The sequence below is a fragment of the Podarcis raffonei genome, chromosome 18, assembly GCF_027172205.1.
Source record: "Podarcis raffonei isolate rPodRaf1 chromosome 18, rPodRaf1.pri, whole genome shotgun sequence".
Lineage (NCBI taxonomy): Eukaryota > Metazoa > Chordata > Lepidosauria > Squamata > Lacertidae > Podarcis > Podarcis raffonei.
Window position 1 is genome coordinate 6,770,903 of NC_070619.1, and position 22,768 is coordinate 6,793,670.

The window sequence follows — 22,768 nt, forward strand, 5'->3', positions numbered from 1 at the left end:
TTTGAAGGTGACCCGGAAACTACAACTAATCCAGAATGCGGCAGCTAGACTGGTGACTGGGGGTGGCCGCCAAAACCACATAACACCGGTCTTGAATGACCTACATTGGCTCCCAGTACGTTTCCGAGCACAATTCAAATTGTTGGTGCTGGCCTTTAAAGTCCTAAGTGGCCTCGGCCCAGTATCCCTGAAGGAGCATCTCCACCCCCATCGTTCTGCCCGGACACTGAGGTCCAGACTGGGGGCTTTCTGGTGGTTCCCTCACTGCGAGAAGCCAAGTAACAGGGAACCAGGCAGAACCCAGGAGTAACTGTTCCGGTTTTCGAACGTTTTCTGGAAGCTGAACGTCCGATGCGGCTGTCAGTTATTGTTTCCGGGGCGCCTGCACCAATCAGAAGCTATGCCATGGTTTTTTAACATTTCAGAAGTCAAACGGACTTTTGGAACGGATTAAGTTTGGCGCTTTTGTTTTTGCTATTTATTTTGCGTTTTTATTTTTGAGGCTTTTTCAGTTCATTTGTTTTCATGACTGTGTGGAACCCAGTTCAGCTACTGATGGATTGTGTGACTGTGGAAATGGATAAAAGCCCCCCATCCAAACAGTGACTATCATCAGTGAACGTAAGGAAAAAATAATAATTTAAATTTCTATCACCTACAATACTGTCTTATTTATTTTATAGTGCAGTACATTGATTATTGCTTTCATTTTATGGAGCAATGGTCTCTTTAGATAGTAAAATTCATGTTAAATTGCTGCTTTAGGGGTTGTTTTTAAAACCCTGGAAAGGATTAATCCGTTCTGCATTGCTTTCTATGGGAAAGCACGCCTTGGTTTTGGAACGCTTTGGTTTTGGAACGGACTTCCGGAACGGATTAAGTTTGAGAACCAAGGTACCACTGTATTTGAAACTTTGTTTAATCTGGCAACCAGCCTTCCTCCTCATGGCAAATCTTTCTCCTCCCGTCCCTCCAAAGTCTGGAACGGATTCATCCATTCTGCATTACGTTCTATGGGGAAGCACACCTTGGTTTTGGAATGCTTTGGTTTTGGAACGGACTTCCGGAACGGATTAAGTTTGAGAACCAAGGTACCACTGTATTTGAAACTTTGTTTAATCTGGCAACCGGCCGCCCTCCTCATGGCAAATCTTCCTCCTCCCGTCCCTCCAGAGTGAGGGATACTTCCTTGCGCCCCAAGTGAGAATACAAGCCAAAACCGAGGGAGTTCTCCGAGTTTGGAGACAGCGAATGAGAGAAGGGGAAGGAAAGTTGTTCTGGATCTTACAGCCTGCATAGACCCAACATGGGAAGCAGAAGGGACTACAGTGGTACCTCGGGTTACAGACACTTCAGGTTACATACCCTTCAGGTTACAGACTCCGCTAACCCAGAAATAGTACCTCGGGTTAAGAACTTAGCTTCAGGATGAGAACAGAAATCATGCTCCGGCAGTGTGGCGGCAGCAGCAGGAGGCCCCATTAGCTAAAGTGGTGCTTCAGGTTAAGAACAGTTTCAGGTTAAGAACGGACCTCCGGAACGAATTAAGTACTTAACCCGAGGTACCACTGTATTGGTTTATTTTCTTTCTTTTTTCTCACTCTCTTCCTATAAATTAAACTTTCTTAATAAACTATTAATATAACCCCCCCCCCAGCATGAATAGATGAATAGATGTTTAGGATTAGTGTGCCCTGCCTTTCACTGGATATATTATTGAATAGTTGTTGTTTACTTGTCTCTTGTTTTATCTTTCCGCAAACCGCCTTGAGGTTTGGGGGGTTTTTTGTCTTACAATCATGGTGTCTAAATTTTGTGAAAACATATTAGCAAGGATGGATGGTTGTAGATTTTTATTTTTTTTTACAATTATACGGCGTATAAATTTTGTGAAATTAATAACAAATAAAATCATAATTTTTTATTTATACCCCACCCTTCCCGGTTCAGAAAACCGGACTCAGGGCGGCTAACAACAACTTTGAAACACTTAATGGATGCAAGAAAAAACAGCATAAAATACAGTATAAAACAATAAATTCAGAATTCAAAAATTAATATAATAGTACGATGGATGGACAAATGGATGGACAAAGAGAGACCGACAAATGATGCATATGAATCTTGACTCTGATAATTTTGTTTAATTTTTTCAAATAATTTTCAGAGTCAAGATTCATATGCATCATTTGTTGGTCTCTCTTTGTCCATCCATTCGTCCACCCATCGTACTAATTTTTTGTGTCAACTTCGCTAATTCAACAAAACAAAACAAAACAAAATTATTTGAATTTGTTGAATTAGCGAAGTTGACAAAAAAATTAGAAACCAAAAAAACACAAAGTTTATTAGCGACTGGAACAAATTTATGGTATACATTGAAGGAAATTATAGAAACTTAAAAACTACAGCTGGTTTGGCATAGATCTTATGATGTGTAAAACATTAATAATTAACAGCTGCAGGAAAAAGAAAGCATTTTTATTAAGAAGCCCGAAATCGGGAGGGAAGGAGGTCAATAGGTGTGTAGAGGAAAGATTTAAATATCTAAAGATACAAAGATTTAAATGAGAAGACAAAGAAATACAATGGAAAATGGTGTTAATTTTGCAATACGTTTGGATATCTTTTATGAAATTGTTGATTTGTTTTTTTCTTTTGGTTAATTAACTGAAACTCAATAAAAAGAAATAATAAATAATAATAATAATAAAGAATCTTGACTCTGCAACAGAACCGCTGTTAGTCACGCCCATTGTCTCCAATGGGTCTACTCTGAGAAGGGCTAACACCTGCCTACAACCCATCGGGGCCGGGAGATAAATGAACAGGAGCTGGCCCAACATCAGCACCATTCTCCATCCCGTGAGCTTGGGCTTTGCAGCCGTCTGTGCGCTCTCAGAGGACCAGCGCTCTCCATCCCGGCCGGAGTCCGCCTGGGAGCCGCGCGCCCCGGGCGCACAGCTGCAAAAGCAGGTTCTGGGGCCGAGAGCCCATCCTCTGAGCTGGGCTGGCAGCGGGGAGAAAGAGGGTCTGGATCCGAGCCGGGCCGGGAACGCGCCTCCCTCCCTCCTTCCTGCCTACGGGCCCCGATCCCCGCCTCCCTCCCGGGTACCTGCTGCAGCCATGGCTCCGCTTCCCCCTCGCCGCTTCCTCTGCGCGTCACGGCGCGGAGGCTCCCGGCTGTCCCCGCCTCTCCCCGGGAGGAAAGGAGAACGGGAGAGAAAGGAAGACAAAGGAGAGAGAGGGAAGGAGGGAGGGAGGGAGGGAGGGAGAGCAGAAGAAGAAGGGAATGAGAAAGGGAAGACAAAAGGAGAGGAAGCGCAGGAACAGGACCTGCCTGGGAGAGTCCTCAAATGATAGAATCCTAGAATTGTAAAGGACGCCCCAGGGTCATGTAGCCTCTGCAGCGCAGGAATTATAGAAGGCTAGATTGCCGGAAGAAATATCAACAACCTCAGATATGCAGATGACACAACCTTGATGGCAGAAAGTGAGGAGGAATTAAAGAACCCTTTAATGAGGGTGAAAGAGGAGAGCGCAAAATGTGGTCTGAAGCTCAACATCAAAAAAACGAAGATCATGGCGACTGGTCCCATCACCTCCTGGCAAATAGACGGGGAAGAAATGGAGGCAGTGAGAGATTTTACTTTCTTGGGCTCCATGATCACTGCAGATGGTGACAGCAGCCACGAAATTAAAAGACACCTGCTTCTTGGGAGAAAAGCAATGACAAACCTGGACAGCATCTTAAAAAGCAGAGACATCACCTTGCCGACAAAGGTCCGTATAGTTCAAGCTCTGGTTTTCCCAGTAGTGATGTATGGAAGTGAGAGCTGGACCATAAAAAAGGCTGATCGCCAAAAAATGGATGCTTTTGAATTATGGTGTTGGAGGAGACTCTTGAGAGTCCCATGGACTGCAAGAAGATCAAACCTCTCCATTCTGAAGGAAATCAGCCCTGAGTGCTTACTGGAAGGACAGATCCTGAAGCTGAGGCTCCAAGACTTTGGTCACCTCGTGAGAAGAGAAGACTCCCTGGAAAAGACCCTGATGCTGGGAAAGATGGAGGGCACAAGGAGAAGGGGAGGACAGAGGACGAGATGGTGGGATAGTGTTTGCGAAGCTACCAACATGAGTTTGACCAAACTGTGGGAGGCAGTGGAAGACAGGAGGGCCTGGCGTGCTCTGGTCCAGGGGGTCACGAAGAGGCGGACACGACTAAATGACTAAACAACAACAAGAAGAATTGTGAAGCTGGAAGGGGGGTCCCCAGGGGTCATCTTGCCCAACCCGCTGCAGTGACTCTGACAGAGGAACCTAGCATCTTAGCACCTTTCTGCGAAGTGCCACAGGGGAAGGGTTCCTGGCCCCAAGCAACCCCCCGCCCCCAAATCTGGCACCACTGGAATAATAGCATCACAGCATTGTAGAGTTGGAAATCATCATCACCAGTGCTTCTTTTCTTTAAAAATGTTTAGGGGTACCCTCATTTTGACACAGGAAAATCAACATTTTATCGGTGATACAGTGGTACCTTGGGTTACATACGCTTCAGGTTACAGACGCATCAGGTTACAGACTCCGCTAACCCAGAAATAGTACCTCGGGTTAAGAACTTTGCTTCAGGGTGAGAACAGAAATCGTGCTCTTGTGGCAGCAGGAGGCCCCATTAGCTAAAGTGGTGCTTTAAGGTTAAGAACAGTTTCAGGTTAAGAACGGACCTCCGAAATGTATTAAGTACTTAACCCGAGGTACCACTGTACATTATTATTGAGTTTCACTATTTATACAGCTAATCCATACATTTTCCAAGATATAATAAGCAACACACCGTGATTTGTTGTTGTTTAGTCGTGTCCGCCTCTTCGTGACCCCCTGGACCAGAGCACGCCAGGCACTCTTGTCTTCCACTGCCTCCCGCAGTTTGGTCAGACTCATGTTGGTAGCTTCAAGAACACTGTCCCACCATCTCGTCCTCTGTCACCCCCTTCTCCTTGTGCCCTCCATCTTTCCCAACATCAGGGTCTTTTCCAGGGAGTCTTCTCTTCTCATGAGGTGACCAAAGTATTGGAGCCTCAGCTTCAGGATCTGTCCTTCCAGTGAGCACTCAGGGCTGATTTCCTTCAGAATGGATATGATATTCTTGCAGTCCATGGGACTCTCAAGAGTCTCCTCCAGCACCAGAATTCAAAAGCATCCATTCTTCGGCGATCAGCCTTCTTTATGGTCCAGCTCTCATTTCCATACATCACTAGTGTTTTCTTTAGTCCCTCCTGAATATTCAGGCAAAAGGCTTTAGGGGGCACGAGATAGAATGAAATCAAGAAGATTTGTGAAGCGGCTTTCCCCAAGAGGCCACAAACCCTTCCTGCTCTCTCAGTGGTCCAGTGGCGTTACTTCTGCATTCCTATGCAGCAGGTCTACCAGGAAATGCAGCTAGCGGGAAGTGCAGCTAACCGCTCTCCGACTCTAGAGGAAATCCACCTTAAGCCTCTTTGGCTAGGCGCCAAATTCCATCTACTAACTGTGCCAGATTTGTGCAGGAGCATGTGAGTTTAATGCCCTTATACTTTATAACCGGAGTCAGTAAACTCTTGTGCCAAGTTCCTCATTCTGCTGGGTCGCAGGCCATACATTCAAAGTGCACAGCTTCGTCCAAAGAATCGCCGGAAACTGTAGTTTGCTCCCAGCATCCTTGATAAATGACAGCCCACAGGATTCTTGGTGGGTGGGCGCAGGGCCGGATTCAGGTTCGATGAGGCCCTAAGCTCCTGAAGGTAATGGGGCCCTTTATATGTCCAGCTGTCCTTTGTCCACAACAATTTGTTTTTTGTGTTGAATATATGCTAGATAGGGACGTGGGTGGTGCTGTGGGTTAACCCACAGAGCCTAGGGCTTGCCGATCAGAAGGTCGGCGTTTCAAATCCCCGTGATGGGGTGAGCTCCCGTTGCTTGGTTCCTGCTCCTGCCAACCTAGCAGTTTGAAAGCACCTTCTCTGGTGGGAAGGTAAACGGTGTTTCCGTGCGCTGCTCTGGTTCGCCAGAAGCAGCTTGGTCATGCTGGCCACATGACCCGGAAGCTGTCTGTGGACAAACGCCAGCTCCCTCGGCCAGTAAAGCGAGTTGAGCGCCGCAACCCCAGAGTCGGTCACGACTGGACCTAATGGTCAGGGGTCCCTTTACCTATATGCTAGATGGTCATTTATGGACCTAATAGGTATCTAAAGCCATTTGCACATAACGAAATAAGTATGTTATCAAAGGAATTGTTGCACTGAAATATAATTAAGGATTCCTGCGTTGCCAGAGTTGGGGTTCAGTTAGATGATCCCTGGGGTCCCATCTACAATTCTCTGATTCTGTGAAAAATGCCTAAGGCTGACTCCTACAAAACAAAAAAGCCAAGCTTTTGGGGAGGACTGAGCATGCTGAATCTTGAGTGTTAGAAAAGAAAAATAGAAAGCTCTCTCTCTCACTCTCTTTGTGTAATGGCAGAAGACTTGGCTGGCAGGCACTCTGAACAGCAACACTCCTGTTAGAAGACAAGGATACGCCGCAACATTTTGTCGCAGCACGTCCCACTAGTTGTTCTGCTGAAGACAGGAGATGTGACAGAATTTGTCTAAATCATGGGTAGGCAAACTAAGGCCCGGGGGCCAGATCCAGCCCAATTGCCTTCTCAATCCGGCCCGCAGACGGTCTGGGAATCAGTGTGTTTTTACATGAGTAGAATGTGTGCTTTTATTTAAAATAAATCTCTGGGTTATTTGCTGTTGTTGTTGTTTAGTCGTTTAGTCATGTCCGACTCTTTGTGACCCCCTGGACCAGAGCACGCCAGGCACTCCCGTCTTCCACTGCCTCCCGCAGTTTGGTCAAACTCATGTTTGTAGCTTCGAGAACACTGTCCCACCATCTCGTCCTCTGTCGTCCCCTTCTCCTTGTGCCCTCCATCTTTCCCAACATCAGGGTCTTCTCCAGGGAGTCTTCTCTTCTCCTGAGGTGGCCAAAGTCTTGGAGCCTCAGCTTCGGGATCTGTCCTTCCAGTGAGCACTCAGGTCTGATTTCCTTCAGAATGGAGAGGTTGGATCTTCTTGCAGTCCATGGGACTCTCAAGAGTCTCCTCCAACACCAGAATTCAAAAGCATCAAGGAATTTGCTCATTTTTTTGGTCCAAAATATAATCCGGCCCCCCACAAGGTCTGAGGGACAGTGGATCGGCCCTCTGCTGAAAAAGGTTGCTGACCCCGGGTCTAAATGATGAGGTCATGGCGAAAGGCTTTTGATACTCTGAAAGGCGACGTCAGAGCCAATTATGAAGTGTGTGTGTGGAGGGTGGGGGGAAATACCTTCCAATTGTAACCACAACACCCTGTACCTCATTCAGACTCTTCCCATCATCTTCAAATAAATATTTGTTCAGGTATAAAGGCCGGGTCGCCTCATGCGGGAAGGAAAAAACTGCAAGCAAAAAACATAAAAGGTCTTTTGTAACAGTCTAACGTGCCAAGACAACTTGTTTGGAGGGCTGCGGGGTTGCCAACTGCTCAGGAAATGCCGACTTTGCTGTGCGCCTCTGCCTTTGGCAGAGATTTGACGTGCAAGCAAGTGGAGGTTTTTTTTCCTGTCGCAGAGTCAAGTGTGATTACCTGCCAGGTCCAATTCCTCTTTCAAGGACAAAGGAGGCTGGTTTCAAAGTTCGGATGGTGGGGCAGGAGTGCGGAGTCTGCCAAGGGTGAAAACAGAGGCACCGCCACCAATATTGTAGAGGAAAATGGGTTCGAAACGGGCAGAGGATCTGAGACCCATCCTGACGTTTCCTGAGCCAGTCCTGAAAATGTGTGCATGGGACACACACTCTGTACATGCTCAGATGCCTTCTTGTTGCTGGGTCAACCCCCTGCCCCTTCTAGTCCCATTTGCATTTACAAAATGAGAGGCGCTGCCCGGAGGCCAAACCGTCCTCAGATGGACTTGGGCAGTGAGAGCACTCTGCACGCGCTCAGAGAACCTCCTTCGCCGGAGGAACGGTTGAAGGATCTGGGTATGTTTAGCCTGGAAAAGAAGAGACTGAGAGGAGATATGAGAGCCATCTTGAAATATCTCAAGGGTTTTTCTACAGAAGAGGGAGCGACCTTGTTTTCTCCTGCTCCGGAGGGTAGGATTCGAACCCGAACCCATGGATTCAAGTTATAAGGAAGAGCCGTTTGGCAATGGAACGGTCGGGAGGCGGTGGGCTGTCCGTCCTTGGAGGTTTTCAAGCAGAGGCTGGACAGCTTTCGGTCATAGATTCGTGTATTGTGGGGGTTGGACTAGATGACCCTTAGTGTCCCTTCTCTAATCATGATTCTGTGATCCTCTCCTTTTCATACGCTTGCATGCTTGAAGACTGTATACTAGTTCACGTATACGACAACAGCTGCACGGACATTAAAGGTAAAGGTAAAGGTAAAGGGACTCCTGACCATTAGGTCCAGTCGTGGCCGACTCTGGGGTTGTGGCGCTCATCGCCGCAGAAGCGGCGAATCACGACCAGCGCACACGCAGGCATGGGTTGCATTTTGCTCATGTTGCGAACAGGGCTCCGGAACGGATCCCATTCGCAACCAGAGGTACCACTGTATACTATTAATAGTAAGGTAAAAAGGTAAAGGGACCCCTGACCATTAGGTCCAGTCGTGACCGACTCTGGGGTTGTGACGCTCATCTCGCTTTATTGGCCGAGGGAGCCAGCGTACAGCTTCCAGGTCATGTGGCCAGCATGACTAAGCCGCTTCTGGCGAACCAGAGCAGCGCACGGAAACACCGTTTACCTTCCCGCTGGAGCGCTACCTATTTATCTACTTGAGCTTTGACGTGCTTTCGAACTGCTAGGTTGGCAGGAGCAGGGGCTGAGCAACGGGAGCTCACCCCGTCACAGGGATTCGAACCGCCGACCTTCTGATCGGCAAGTCCTAGGCTATGTGGTTTAACCCACAGCGCCACCCGCCAGCCCAGAAATGAAGGAAGAGACTATCCCCTGCTTGAAGATCCCAGGCCCCAGGGAAATTAGATTGGCCTCGACTAGAGCCAGGGCCTTTTTGGCCATGGCCCCGGCCTGGTGGAACGCTCTGTCACAAGAGACCAGGGGGCTGCGGGATTTGACATCTTTCCGCAGGGCCTGCAAGACTGAGCTGTTCCGCCAAGGCCTTTGGGCAGGATGCAGTTTGACTTCCTTTCCTTTGTATAAAACAAGCCCAAATTAGGCCCCCAACCCGCTCACAGGTCCTTGTATGGAAAAGTTGGCCCTGGCAATTATTAACCACTCTCAATTTCACCCTGATAATTGCCATCTGCCTGGATTTTAACTTGTATGAATTAATTTTAAGATGCATTTTAATGAATTGATGTCTGATTTTATGCTTATCGTGTTGTTTTTATGATGTTAGCTGCTCTGAGCCCGGTCTTGGTCGGGGAGGGCGGGATACAAATGAAATTTTATTATTATTAAAGAAGAATGGCAAACCAAGTTGACGGACTATGCCAAAATGGCAAAATTAACCAGGAAGCTGAGGAACCAAGAAGACAAGAACTTTAAAAAAGAACGGGGAAAGTTTATAATGTATATACAAGATCATTGTAAGAAGGTTGAAACATTGGCAGGATTTTAAACTTGTAATGTAACAGAATGGGACGCAGGTGACGCTGTGGGTTACACCACAGAGCCTAGGGCTTGCCGATCAGAAGGTCAGTGGTTCGAATCCCCGCAATGACGGGGTGAGCTCCCGTTGCTCAGTCCCTGCTCCTGCCAACATAGCAGTTCGAAAGCACGCCGAAGTGCAAGTAGATAAATAGGTACCATTCCGGCGGGAAGGTAAACGGTGTTTCCGTGCGCTGCTCTGGTTCGCCAGAAGCGGCTTAGTCATGCTGGCCACATGACCCGGAAGCTGTACGCCGGCTCCCTCGGCCAATAAAGCGAGATGAGCGCCGCAACCCCAGAGTCGGTCACGACTGGACCTAATGGTCAGGGGTCCCTTTACCTTTACTAATGTAACAGAATGTATAGATAACCTAGAAAGATAAATCCATTGGTTTTGAATCCATTGGTTTGGGTTTGAATCCTACTCTCGGTAGTGGCACCTGCCCTGTGGAACTCCCTCCCACTAGATATCAAAGAGAACAACTACCACCAGACTTTTAGAAGACATCTGAAGGCAGCCCTGTTCAGGGAAGCTTTTAATGTTTGATGCGTTACTGTATTTTAATATTTTGTTGGAAGCCGCCCAGAGTAGCTGGGGAAGCCTAGCCAGATGGGCGGGGTATAAGTAATATCATTATAATTATGATTTTAAAAATATTGGAGAAGTATCGATATGCAGTTGAAAATAGGACCCATGGAAAGGATGGGGAGAAAATTCAGAGTAATCTCGGTATCTGGATTCGGAATTGGGTTTTGCTGTATGTTTATATTTTGGGAAATCAAGTAGGAATTTATTTCCAAAGAAGAAGAAGACGACTGTATGCTAGCTAAGTGTGAAGAGTGAGAGCACTGAAAAACTCCAGTGTGTAGCTGAGCCAAATTTGCAGTTTCTCCTTCCAGAATCGATTCACCTGCCAATCCAGCCGTCCAATCGCACGGGCGTAGGGAAGGGCCTAGGGGCAATTTCAGGGGAAAGGGAGGGGGGGAAAGAGAAAGAAGTAAACAGTCTCGTTTAATTTATTGCATTTTGTTTCCTGGTGTCGGACTCTGAACTCTGGGCAAAAGACACTGCGAGGCTGGACGGTGGAGGGACTTTTCAGGGGCGCGCAGGGACCGTGATGGCAGCGCCACACAGCTGGGCCACCAAGCCGAAGGCCACCGTGCCACCCCATTATTATTCGGGGTTTCTGGAGAAGAGGAACGCCTGGGAAAGGGTAGGAGAGACTTCAGGGTCTCGTAGGAGAAGGATCAGAAAGCTGAACTGCAAGTTTTGTCGCTGTTAGCAAGGGAGGAAGGTGATGGGGTTTTGGCTCAGGACTCCCACACAGCAGGGTTTTTTTGGGGGGGCCAGGCAGGATGATGAACCCCAAACCCCTAAAATTTTGGATCCCCTCCAAAGTTTTGCAGTTGTTTTGCAGCGAAAACACTGCCCCAACAAATGAGTGTTTGATGCAATAGACATGGGGTTTGCAGTTGACACCTCCAAACCTAACAATTCCCAGATCCCAAGTTTTGGGGGGTCTGTAGTTACTGTCATTTCAAGAGACATCGAGTGAGCTAGATAAGCAACCCAAGACTTATTAAGTTCAGGCAATTGGGTGCTTTTGGTTTGGCTCGATTTGGGTAACTTACCGTTTTCGCTGCTGTGTCTCCAAAATGATTTGGGGAAAGGTTGTGGGAAAAGGAAACTCAAACGACTGGGGCTCCAGAGAACATTTCGCTATGACAGCTTTTGCTATTTTCCTTTCTTTTTTAAAAAGTTTAAGGAAGGGAGTGGTTGAGGTTGTGTTCTGTGTGGGGTGGAAGAAATAGAGAAGGACTTTTATCCCACGTCCCCCGTCCCCCTGCTCAGTCGTCTTCTCCTGATGCCAGAAATTGGGGAGAGAGACAGCCAACGGAACAGGTTGGCATAGAGGCAACAGAAACAGGCCTGGGGAACTCTCTGCCACAAGGTGTGACGGAAGGCATGGGAGATGGCTCTGAAAAGAGGCGGGAGGAATTTGGGGAGGACAAGATGGTCTAGTAGCCTCTCTGTTCATGACTGGTATATTTATGGATGGCAAAGTATTAGGGGGCAATACTTTGAAGTCTGCCACAGTTTCTGAGAACCAACCTAGACTTGACTGGGGAAATACATATTTGCATTTAAAGGAAGTGTGTGTGTGTGTGAATGCAGATTGCATTACTTGATTGATTCTTATGGGGCTGCAGCCGGCCTGTAATGGAATCATAGACTAATAATAATAATAATAATAATAATAATAATAATAATAATTTATTTATACCCTGCCCTCCCCAGCCAGAGCCGGGTTCAGGGTGGCTAACACCAATAAAATCACAGTAAAAACATAATAAACGTAAAGGGACTCCTGACCATTAGGTCCAGTCGTGGCCGACTCTGGGGTTGCGGCACTCATCTTGCTTTATTGGCCGAGGGAGCCGGCATACAGGTTCTGGGTCATGTGGCCAGCAGGACTAAGCCGCTTCTGGCGAACCAGAGCAGCGCACGGAAATGCCGTTTCCCTTCCCGCCGGAGCGGTACCTATTTATCTACTTGCACCTTTGACGTGCTTTCAAACTGCTAGGTTGGCAGGAGCAGGGACTGAGCAACGGGAGCTCACCCTGTCATTGCGGGGATTTGAACCGCCGACCTTCTGATCGGCAAGCCCTAGGCTCTGTGGTTTAACCCACAGCGCCACCCACGTCCCCCCCAAAAAACAAAAACAAAACCATGATAGGGGGGAGGGAAGGAAAACCCAATTTAAAATACAGGTTAAAATGCAATTTAAAATGCAGCCTCATTTTAAAAGTAGCCGATAAATCTAGACCATAAGGGGAGGGAAACATAAGGGTCAGACTGAGTCCAAACCAAAGGCCAGGCGGAACAGCTCTGTCTTGCAGGCCCTGCGGAAAGATGTCATAGAGCTGGAAGGGACCCGAGGGTCATCTACTCCAATCCCTTGCAGCTCAGGAATCTTTCACCCAATGTGGGACTCGAACCCATGGCCAACTGAGCTATCCCTCATGCCCTGTGTGTGTGTGTGTATGTAATTAACTTTTTCTTCCCCTGCTGCTGTCCTGATGAGAAATCTTAGTATCAAAGGAGTCGCAGCGGTTCTCAAATTGTGGGTCCCCAGATGTTGTCGGACTACAACTCCCATCATCCCTGAGCTCTGGCCTTGCTAGCTAGGGGTGATGGGAGTTGTAGTTCAACAACATCTGGGGACCCACAGGTTGAGAAAGGCTGAGTGGGGGGATCTCACTGCAGAAAGAAACACCAATTTTCTTCAAAACCACAGCAGAGGAAGAAATTGCTTGCTTGTTTGTTTGTAATATACCGTATTTTTCGCTCTATAAGACGCACCAGACCACAAGACGCACCTAGTTTTTGGAGGAGGAAAACAAGAAAAAAAATATTCTGAATCTCAGAAACCAGAACAGCAAGAGAGATCGCTGCACAGTGAAAGCAGTAATCCCTCTTGCTTTTCTGGCTTCTGAGATAGCTGCACAGCCTGCATTCGCTCCATAAGACGCACACACATATCCCCTTACCTTTTAGGAGGGGAAAAAGTGAGTCTTATAGAGCAAAAAATACGGTAAGTAAAAAAACCCTGCTCCTTTGCCCTTAGGGCTATCCAAGAGCCCATATAGAGTCCCTTTGTATGTTGTCTGTCGGTAGGAGAAAATAACAGAGGCCAACCAGAGAATATAGAGAAGCAAAGCAGCTAGTAAGCCTGATTTTATTAAAACTGTTGCAACAAGAAAGTTTCTTTACCACTGCTCTGATTTTTCTCTTTCCTCTCCCCCAGGAGTACAAAAAATATTGGGCAGGTCTCCGAGAATTGAGTCTCTATTTTTACAATACCAGCAGAGATGCCCAGGTAATGGCGAGAAATTATATGCACATATATATCTTGGCTTTTTTGGGGATGGGGATGGGAGAAACTGCCCTAAACTCTACCATTTAATAAATGGTAGGATTTTGATTATTTGGGATACAGAGGGAATATCTCAACTGCAGAGGAATTTCTAGGCAAAACGACCTGGCCAAGCTAGGACCATTAGGGAAAAAATTCAGGGCAAATGGCCAAATTTCAGAGGCAATTCAGCAACAAAACAATGTTTTGAAAATTTACTCCATCGGTGTTCGGGGAGATGACTAGCTTGTGCCTCTAAATTTCAAGGGGTCTACTCTTGAGTAGGGACTTCGGGTGGCGCTGTGGGTTAAACCACTGAGCCTAGGACTTGCCGATCAGAAGGTCGGAGGTTCGAATCCCCGCAATGACGGGGTGAGCTCCCGTTGCTCGGTCCCTGCTCCTGACAACCTAGCAGTTCGAAAGCACCTCAAAGTGCAAGTAGATAAATAGGTACTGCTCCGGCGGGAAGGTAAACGGCGTTTCCGTGCGCTGCTCTGGTTCGCCAGAAGCAGCTTAGTCCTGCTGGCCACATGACCCAGAAGCTGTACGCCAGCTCCCTCGGCTAGTAAAGCGAGATGAGCGCCGCAACCCCAGAGTCGGTCACGACTGGACCTAACGGTCAGGGGTCCCCTTTACCTTTACCTTTTAAAAAAAGGTGCACAGCTGCAAAGTGAGCAGGAAGGAGGCGCAATAGAAGTTAGCTCTGAGCGGAGAGACGGAGCACTTTTTTAAAAAAATCATGTGGACTAGAAACTTGGGCGTTGACTTTACTTGCTCTTCCTCCCTGCAGCATGTTGAGAAAATTGACCTGGCTGATTTCCTGTCTCTTGCTGACGACAGCCCCCCACGAACTGCGGCTGCCTGGCCCGCGGACGGGGTGGGACTGAACCTAAAAACGCGAAGCCAGGAAGTGAAACTGAAGGTAAGAGATCCTTTCTGCAAAGTCCAAGGATATCTCCTTGCTTGCAGATGAGAGATGAGGCTTGTTCCATTGATCATCAAAAACTCCAAGCGATTTATGCATAAGGTAAAGGGACCCCTGACCATTAGGTCCAGTCGTGGCCGACTCTGGGGTTGTGGCACTCATCTTGCTTTATGGCCGAGGGAGCGGGCGTACAGCTTCCGGGTCATGTGGCCAGCAGGACTAAGCTGCTTCTGGCGAACCAGAGCAGCGCACGGAAACGTCGTTTACCTTCCCGCTGGAGCGGTACCTATTTATCTACTTGCACTCTGATGTGCTTTCGAACTGCTGAGGCATCTGATCATAGCCTACATTTTAATCAAGGCTTATATTTTGATCAGATTCCTGTATTCTAAAAATGACCTTAAAGAAATATATTTGTAAATGTTTGTATCTCTCATGCCAGGCAGAAACCATACTCTGGCAGCTGTTTATCTTCTTGATCAAGGGCCCCCCTGATCTATAGCAGTGTCTCAGGGTTGTAAAAGGAAATTACAGGCTGGGAACAAAAGGTCACACTGACCATACAAATTATAGAATACAATCAAGGTTGCAAAAACACAAATAGTAATAATTATTGTGCCTCCCATTAAACTTGAGCCACATCTTCCCAAGGTTAAAAGGGCAAGAGCTAATACAAACAGCAGCTGGCTAGGGAAGAGGCTTCTCTCTGAAACTGCTTTGAATCTTTAGAATTTAGAATTTAGCTTAGCTTTTGCTAAGTTCCCTTTCTTCCAAAAAACTATATATGTATGAAATATTGGCTCAAATGTAATTATGCAAAGGATTTAGAAAGTAAGAAATCATAGAATCATAGAATCATAGAAGAGTTGGAAGAGACCACAAGGGCCATCGAGTCCAGACCCCTGCCAAGCAAGAAAAAACACCATCAGAGCACTCCTGACATATGGTTGTCGAGCCTTTGCTTAATGACCTCCAAAGAAGGAGATATTTCATTGATAATGTGTGGGGAGATGAACAAAAAGATCTGTTCAGATAAAATTAGCCACCATCTGTTTTGGAGTGAATAGGGCAATAGGGCAAAAGATGAAATGTTAGTTAAGGCGCCTAGTCTAGGGCAAAAGGTTATCTGGTAATTAAGGTGCCTGGTCGAGGTAAATGTAAGATATATGACTACTTATTTGCCAATTATAAATAGAAGGAAATATAGCTCTTTGTCTCCCATAAAAGGTAATAGGAAATGGGTGTATCTTTTATGATTGGTTCTAGCAAACAGCCAATAGGAATTTTAACCAGGCTGATTGGACAGAGGCAGCCAAAGGAGGAGCAAGGGGGCTGAGCTGAGGGAATATAAGTGCTGGCCATAATGGCAGGAGGGCAGGCCAGAGCTTGGTAACCATATACCACTGTGCCTCTTATTTATTTGTCCGACAAATAAATTATTATTTTAATTTCTCTATTGCTGCGTTGAATATTTCATTCCAGCTAAGCGTTAACCACAAGCAGGGTGCTACACTGCTAGGTTGGCAGGAGCAGGGACCGAGCAACGGGATCTCACCCCATCGTTGCGGGGATTCGAACCGCCAACCTTCTGATCGGCAAGTCCTAGGCTCTGTAGTTTAACCCACAGCGCCACCCACACCCCCAGTTTATGCATAAACTATCGTAATAAACAAAAATCTGCCCTTATGGGGGACACAAGAGCCCTTGTAGAGTCCTTTGCAGGTTCTCCATCGGTCGGAGAAAAGAACAGAGGCCAACCAGAGAATATCAAGAAGCAAAGCAGCTAGTAAGCCTGATCTTTATTAAAGCTGTTGCAACAGGATGTTCCCCTCACATGCAGGAGAAACAAAGGTGTGCCCGCCCTTATATAGACATTTTAAATTGCCCGCCCTGGAGTCCAAGTCCACCCCCAGAAACATCGTACCTACATCACAGAAAGGGGTGGTCTACAACAGAAATCTGAGTGCGTTGTTTACCTCCTGTCTGGCAGGTTACCAGTTAATGCTTACTTGATTGGATACTCTGGGGAGCCTGGCCAGTCTTTTGTAATGACAAATACTTAGTTCCTGAGCCAGGTCACAGGCTCGCCCTATTCATACACAGACATACCCTTAAGACAGGATTTGTGAAGGAAAAGACAATGGGGAGGCTTTTCCATTTCCCTTTGACTTTGCAGAGAAAATATTTGGTCAGTTTGGGAGTCAAAATGGTCTCAGGGCTGTTTTCCTGTGCTGCTTCAGACATGTGGTTTATATATTTATGTACGTGTTTGCTTGGTACATTTATGAACATTTATTATATATATATAAGACCTTAATTTTTTTATTTCACTACAAAAATGTACATTAGCTTGACTGCCAATCTCCATACGAGGGAGAGAGTTGGGTGTGTTCCAGGACATATTTCATGTTTGCAAATAAACCTGGCAAGCACAGCGCCTAAATTGGCCTCACACACCCTCGTAGATGTGCTGGGATTTGTTTTATTCTGCAGAAGTGCCTAGGTGACGAGACTTGCAACTTTTTTAACGCCCTGCTCAGGGCCGGATTTAGGTTTGATGAGGCCCTAATCTACTGAAGGTAATGGGGCCTTTTATATGTCCAGCTGTCCTTTGTCAACAACAAATTGTCGCTGTTTTTTGTGTGTTGAATATATGCTGTATGGTAATTTATGGACCTATTAGGCATCTCAAGCCATCTGCACATCACAAAATATGTATTTTATCGAAGGAATTGTTGAACTGAAATACAATTAAGAAGGAGTGGCGCTGTGGGTTAGAACACTGAGCCTAGGGCTTGCCGATCAGAAGGTCAGTGGTTCGAATCCCCGCGACGGGGTGAGTTCCCGTTGCTCGGTCCCTGCTCCTGCCAACTTACCAGTTTGAAAGCACAAAGTGCAAGTAGATAAATAGGTACCGCTCCGGCGGAAAGGTAAACGGCGTTTCCATGTGCTGCTCTGGTTCGCCAGAAGCGGCTTAGTCCTGCTGGCCACATGACCCGGAAGCTGTACGCCGGCTCCCTCGGCCAATAAAGCGAGATGAGCGCCGCAACCCCAGAGTCGGCCACGACTGGACCTAACGGTCAGGAGTCCCTTTACCTTTATATTAATAGTGAAATACAACTAAGAAGAAGAGGGGGATGGAAGTCAAGTTCTGAAATGTCAAAATGAATGTAAAATCAGTGAAATGCATAGAACTAGTGAAATGTTTGACCAAACTGCGGGAGGCAGTGGAGGACAGAGGTGCCTGGCATTCTCTGGTCCATGGGGTCACGAAGAGTCGGACACGACTAAACGACTAAACAACAACAACAAAGTGAAATGTATCAACTTGAAAAGTATAAATAAATAATTCTTTTTTAAAGAAAGGAAGTCAAGAAGCTTGCGGATTAACGTCTTCCCGCAACTTTCCTTGTCTGTGTTGAACAGAATTCCCTTCATCAATACTTTCATTGTATGAGAAACAAAAACCGGTGCCCATGTTCACTGAGTGTCCTGTAGATTTTTTTTATTTTTATTTTTAAAAGAGATGTTTACAACAGGGTCGGTTTAGCTAAAACCGTTTGTTCTTGGATCATAGATATCTGTTCTGCTTTTGTTTCCAGTACGCTTGGGGTACAATACCGTTATCTGTAGATCTTTAGGTTGAAAAGACCTAGCTTAGTCCAGCTAATATGTAACAGGGAACAAGGCAGGTATTTGTATATCTTTAGGTTGCAAAGATCTACATCACAGCCATCCTTTCTTGTACAAACAGTTCCAGCACAGATATTTGTAGGTCTTTAGGTGCATGCTCTAGTTATCTCCCGCTTGGACTACTGCAATGTGCTCTATGTGGGGCTACCTTTGAAGGTGACCCGGAAACTGCAATTAATCCAGAATGCGGCAGCTAGACTGGGGACTGGGACTGGCCGCCGGGATCACATAACACTGGTTCTGAGAGATCTGCATTGGCTGACAGTACGTTTCCGAGCACAATTCAAAGTGTTGGTGCTGACCTTGAAAGCCCTAAACGGCCTCGGTCCAGTATATCTGAAGGAGCATCTCCACCCCCATCGTTCAGCCCGGACACTGAGATCCAGCGCTGAGGGCCTTCTGGCGGTTCCCTCATTGCGAGAAGTGAGGTTACAGGGAACCAGGCAGAGGGCCTTCTCGGTGGTGGTGCCCGCCTTGTGGAACACCCTCCCTTCAGATGTGAAGGAAATAAGCAGCTATCTTCTCTTTAAAAGACATCTGAAGGCAGCCCTGTTCAGGGAAGTTTTTAATATTTAACGCTGTATTGTTTTTAACACTTGATTGGGAGCCACCCAGAGTGGCTGGGGAGACTCAGCCAGATGGGCAGGGTATAAATAATAAACCATTATTATTATTATTATTATTATTATTATTATTATTATTATTATTATATGTTGGAGGGAGAGGTTTGGAAGAACGATTCAGCAATGGCTATCAGAATCTCACTTTCCCAGACAGAACGAGAAATGAAACACAACTCGTTCCTTCGAAATCTGCACTTAATCCGGATTTTGTGGTGCAGTTGTCCGGTCAGACAATATTTACAAAAGGATGCACTTATTAGCTGAAAGCGTACATAAAAATAGCGAAAGCAGCACACACAAAAACACTATATACAAGGAGAAAATGCAGAAATGTGTGTATTGCTCCAAACTGTGTACCAATCATTTGTCTATTGTTGTAAACAAAAATATGCCCTTTTCCCTTATGGGGTACCCAAGAGCCCATATAGAGTCCTTACGTAGGTTCCCTATTGGTAGGAGAAAATAACAGAGGCCAACCAGAGAATATTGAGAAGCAAAGCAGCTAGTAAGCTTGATCTTTATTGATCTGTTGCAACAGGGTGCTCCCCTCACATGCAGAAAAGGAGGAGGACCGACAAAAATGCTGTGCAAGGGCTTATAAAGACTTTTGAAATTCCCATCCTGTAGATCAAGACCACCCCCAGAAACATTATACATACATCACAGAAGGGGTGTAACCTAAGACCACCCCTCAGATACATCACAGAAAAGGCAGTCTAAAACAGAACATTTGCATGTTGTTTATCTCCTGTCGCTTGTTTATTTCCTGTCTGGCAGGTTACTTGATTGGATTGCCTGAGGAGCCTGGGCAGTCTTTTGTAATGATAAGGCTCACACCCTTCTTCAAACACAGACATACCCTTAAGACAGGATTTGTGAAGGAAAAGGCAATGGGGAGGCTTTTCCATTTTGACCTTGCAGAGAAAACATTTGGTCAATTTAGGAATCAAAATGGTTCCAGGTCGGCCCTCCTGCGCTGATCCACGTACGTGCAGTTATGAACATTGCCATATATCTAAGACCATAAAATTCCTATTACACTATCAGGAGAAATTCTCTCTAAGGTGCTGAAGGGTTTTCCAGAGTATTTACTTAAATAAAAACCTTGCCGATGGCCATGGAGACGTTGGCAATTGAATTTAAGAATGGGGAAACGAGAAACCAAGAACTCCCAAATGGATAGATCCTTCCATCTCTTAATTGTCAAAGATGATGGACGCCATGTTGTCTAATCCTGGTATACAATATTGAATTGGACAAACAGGCCAAACCTTACGCCAAAGAATAAACGGACATAAATCGGACATCAAGAATCACAAGACAGAGAAACCAGTAGGAGAACACTTCAATCTCCCAGGACATTCTATACAAGATCTCAAAGTAGCTGTTTTACTACAAAGGAATTTCAGAAATAGACTGGAAAGAGAAGCTGCTGAATTGCAACTCATTACCTAACTTAAAACCATGGAGAGACCTGGTCTGAACAAAGACATTGGATTCTTATCTCATTATACATGACAAAGCCATTTTTCACCTTCTCACCCCTTGCTTTTTCCTGCAAGACCTATTGCAGTCGTGAAGAGTCGTCAACAGGCTCATCACAGCTATCTGCCAATCACCCATTCCCACCACCCTTCTGAGTAATACCCCTCCCCACCTTCTCACTATATAGAAGGATCTGGCAACTTCTGTTTCAGTGTATCTGAAGAAGTGTGCATGCACACGAAAGCTAAGAACTAACTTAGTTGGTCTTTAAGGTGCTACTGGAAGGAAAAAATTTTTTTGTTTTGACTATGGCAGACCAACACGGCTACCTATCTGTAACTGGAAATATTGAATTGGTTAACATTGACAAAGTTAAGTTTTTAAAACTGGGGTTGTTCTTTTCAGATGGAAAGCCTTGAGTCGCGAGAGCTATGGAAAGGTTTTATTCTCACGGTTGTAGAGGTGAGTTTATTCCTTCCTCCTCCTTCTGATGTTTTAGTGATTTTTTGTCATGTTTTTTAAAAGGAAGCAAATATCTATGGAGAGCAATTGATAGTTTAAGCACCCGACCACCACCATGTGGGAAGAGAAACTGACGTTGGGGCAATTCAGAGAGGCTATTTAAGGGATAAATCGGGAAGTTTGCATCCCGTGTCAGTCTTACTCAGAATAATGACATGAATGCGCCCGACTTAGGGCTATGCATTTCAGTGAGCCTACTCTGAGTAAAACATAGTTGAATACAACCCAAAGTCTCTAGCTTGGGAGAACGAGAAGTACCGTGTTTTTTGCTCTATAAGACTCACTTTTTCCCTCCTAAAAAGTAAGGGGGGATGTGTGTGCGTCTTATGGAGCGAATGCAGGCTGCGCAGCTATCCCAGAAGCCAGAACACGAAGAGGGACCGCTGCTTTCACTGCGCAGCGATCCCTCTTGCTGTTCTGGCTTCTGAGATTCAGAATATTTTTTTTCTTCTTTTCCTCCTCCAAAAAATAGGTGCATCTTGTGGTCTGGTGCATCTTATAGAGCGAAAAATACGGTAATCAAATAGAAGCTTAGCCCTGCAAAAGGGGAGGTTTTCAATTGTAAATAAGGCCAGTGTGAAATTTTTGGATTTAACATGTAGGGTTTTAAACATGTAAATAACGCCAGAAGATTGTCTCATTTGGTGTGGGGTGATTTAACCCTTCTCCCTAGCTGCAGTCCTAGATGAAATGACTATTTATTACGTCGGAAGTGCAACAGCAGAGATCATTAACTAAATGGTTCGTTCTGCTTGTGTTTCAGTCAAACTGCCAAGAGAGGGGTGGGGTGGGGGTGTTGCCGAGCAACCAAGCCGAGTGACATCACATTTGCTGAGGTAGCATGCACTCTGATTGGCCGAGTAGTTCTGAGAGAATTTTTCCTCTGTATGTTTGGTTGAATGTCTCCCTACTGCAAGTGTCTCTGCTACAAGGCCGGTTTACTTCTCAAATTATACGCACTGCTTTTGTTCAGTACCTCGGGTTAAGTACTAAATTCGTTCCGGAGGTCCGTTCTTAACCTGAAACTGTTCTTAACCTGAAGCACCACTTTGCTAATGGGGCCTCCTGCTGCTGCCACGCCGCCGAAGCACGATTTCTGTTCTCATCCTGAAGCAAAGTTCTTAACCTGAAGCACTATTTCTGGGTTAGCGGAGTCTGTAACCTGAAGCGTCTGTAACCTGAAGCGTATGTGTCAGCGCTGCCCAAGGTCCCAGCTCACACAAGACTAACGCTGCTTCGTTCTTTAGTATAAAAGTCTTTATTGAAGTTCAGTTTCACTTCCACACGCGCAGTGTGCAACGCTACGTCTGTAACCTTAGACCGCCGAAGCTCCATCTGAATCTCCTCCCCCCTGACACCAGTTTAAGATTCTAGCCTTACTCCACCTCTTCCTCTGTTCCTTCCTTCTCTGGGTCCGCCTGCTAGTCGGGGTCTCACCCTTCCTAGACTCCTCTGACGCTGAGTCCCCTGACTCTTCCCCCTCCCTCCTTCGGGCTTTAGGACCTGGCTCCCAATCCGGGTTTTCTGCTGTCCTGCGCTCCTGCACATTTGAACTTGGCGCGCGCGCGCAGCCTCCCACTTTCCTTCTGACCGTTACACTTGTGCCACTGCTCCCTCCTTCAGGGAGGCTAGCTGGACCTGACCTTCCCTCCGTTTCCCCACTTTCCGATGGGGGCGTGGTCAGCCCTGACTCATCTTCTCTCCCCGCTGGAGGAGAGGCTCTGACTCATGTGACTCTTCCCCCCCACTGCGCTCTGGTGGGGGAGCTGGTCCTGATCCTCCGCTGCTCCCTTGGGAGTCCCCTCTGGTCCCTTGCTTCTGGTGCGTCCCCCCTGGGACCCCCCTTGCCCTGACCATCGGCGCCCCCTTCTGGGAATCTTCTGATTCGCTGGAGAAGCTCATGTGATCTCTCGGGTCACTGTCA

General features: G+C 46.5%; 2 protein-coding genes and 1 long non-coding RNA gene across 6 annotated transcripts in view; 2 read left to right on the plus strand and 1 right to left on the minus strand.

Annotated features, from left to right (window-relative positions):
• MPND (MPN domain containing) overlaps positions 1-3,333 on the minus strand; it is a 30,289-nt gene extending 26,956 nt beyond the window's left edge. For 2 of the 3 annotated variants that reach the window (XM_053372745.1, XM_053372743.1), the window contains exon 1: positions 1,096-1,183. In XM_053372745.1, coding sequence (XP_053228720.1) covers positions 1,096-1,144 — 49 coding nt within the window. In that variant the 5' untranslated portion in view covers positions 1,145-1,183. Of the gene's footprint in view, positions 1-1,095; positions 1,184-3,115 lie in introns of those variants that run through there. The other variant, XM_053372744.1, reaches the window with a different exon arrangement.
• The window catches only part of LOC128405798 (uncharacterized), a 227,796-nt gene that overhangs the window by 187,424 nt on the left and 17,604 nt on the right, over positions 1-22,768 (plus strand). The gene's annotated exons all lie outside the window — the stretch shown is intronic.
• Positions 10,683-22,768, plus strand: part of STAP2 (signal transducing adaptor family member 2) — a 28,173-nt gene continuing 16,087 nt past the window's right edge. For both annotated transcript variants that reach the window (XM_053372749.1, XM_053372750.1), the window contains exons 1-4: positions 10,683-10,893; positions 13,489-13,560; positions 14,387-14,518; positions 20,728-20,784. In XM_053372749.1, coding sequence (XP_053228724.1) covers positions 10,798-10,893; positions 13,489-13,560; positions 14,387-14,518; positions 20,728-20,784 — 357 coding nt within the window. In that variant the 5' untranslated portion in view covers positions 10,683-10,797. The remainder of the gene's footprint in view (positions 10,894-13,488; positions 13,561-14,386; positions 14,519-20,727; positions 20,785-22,768) is intronic.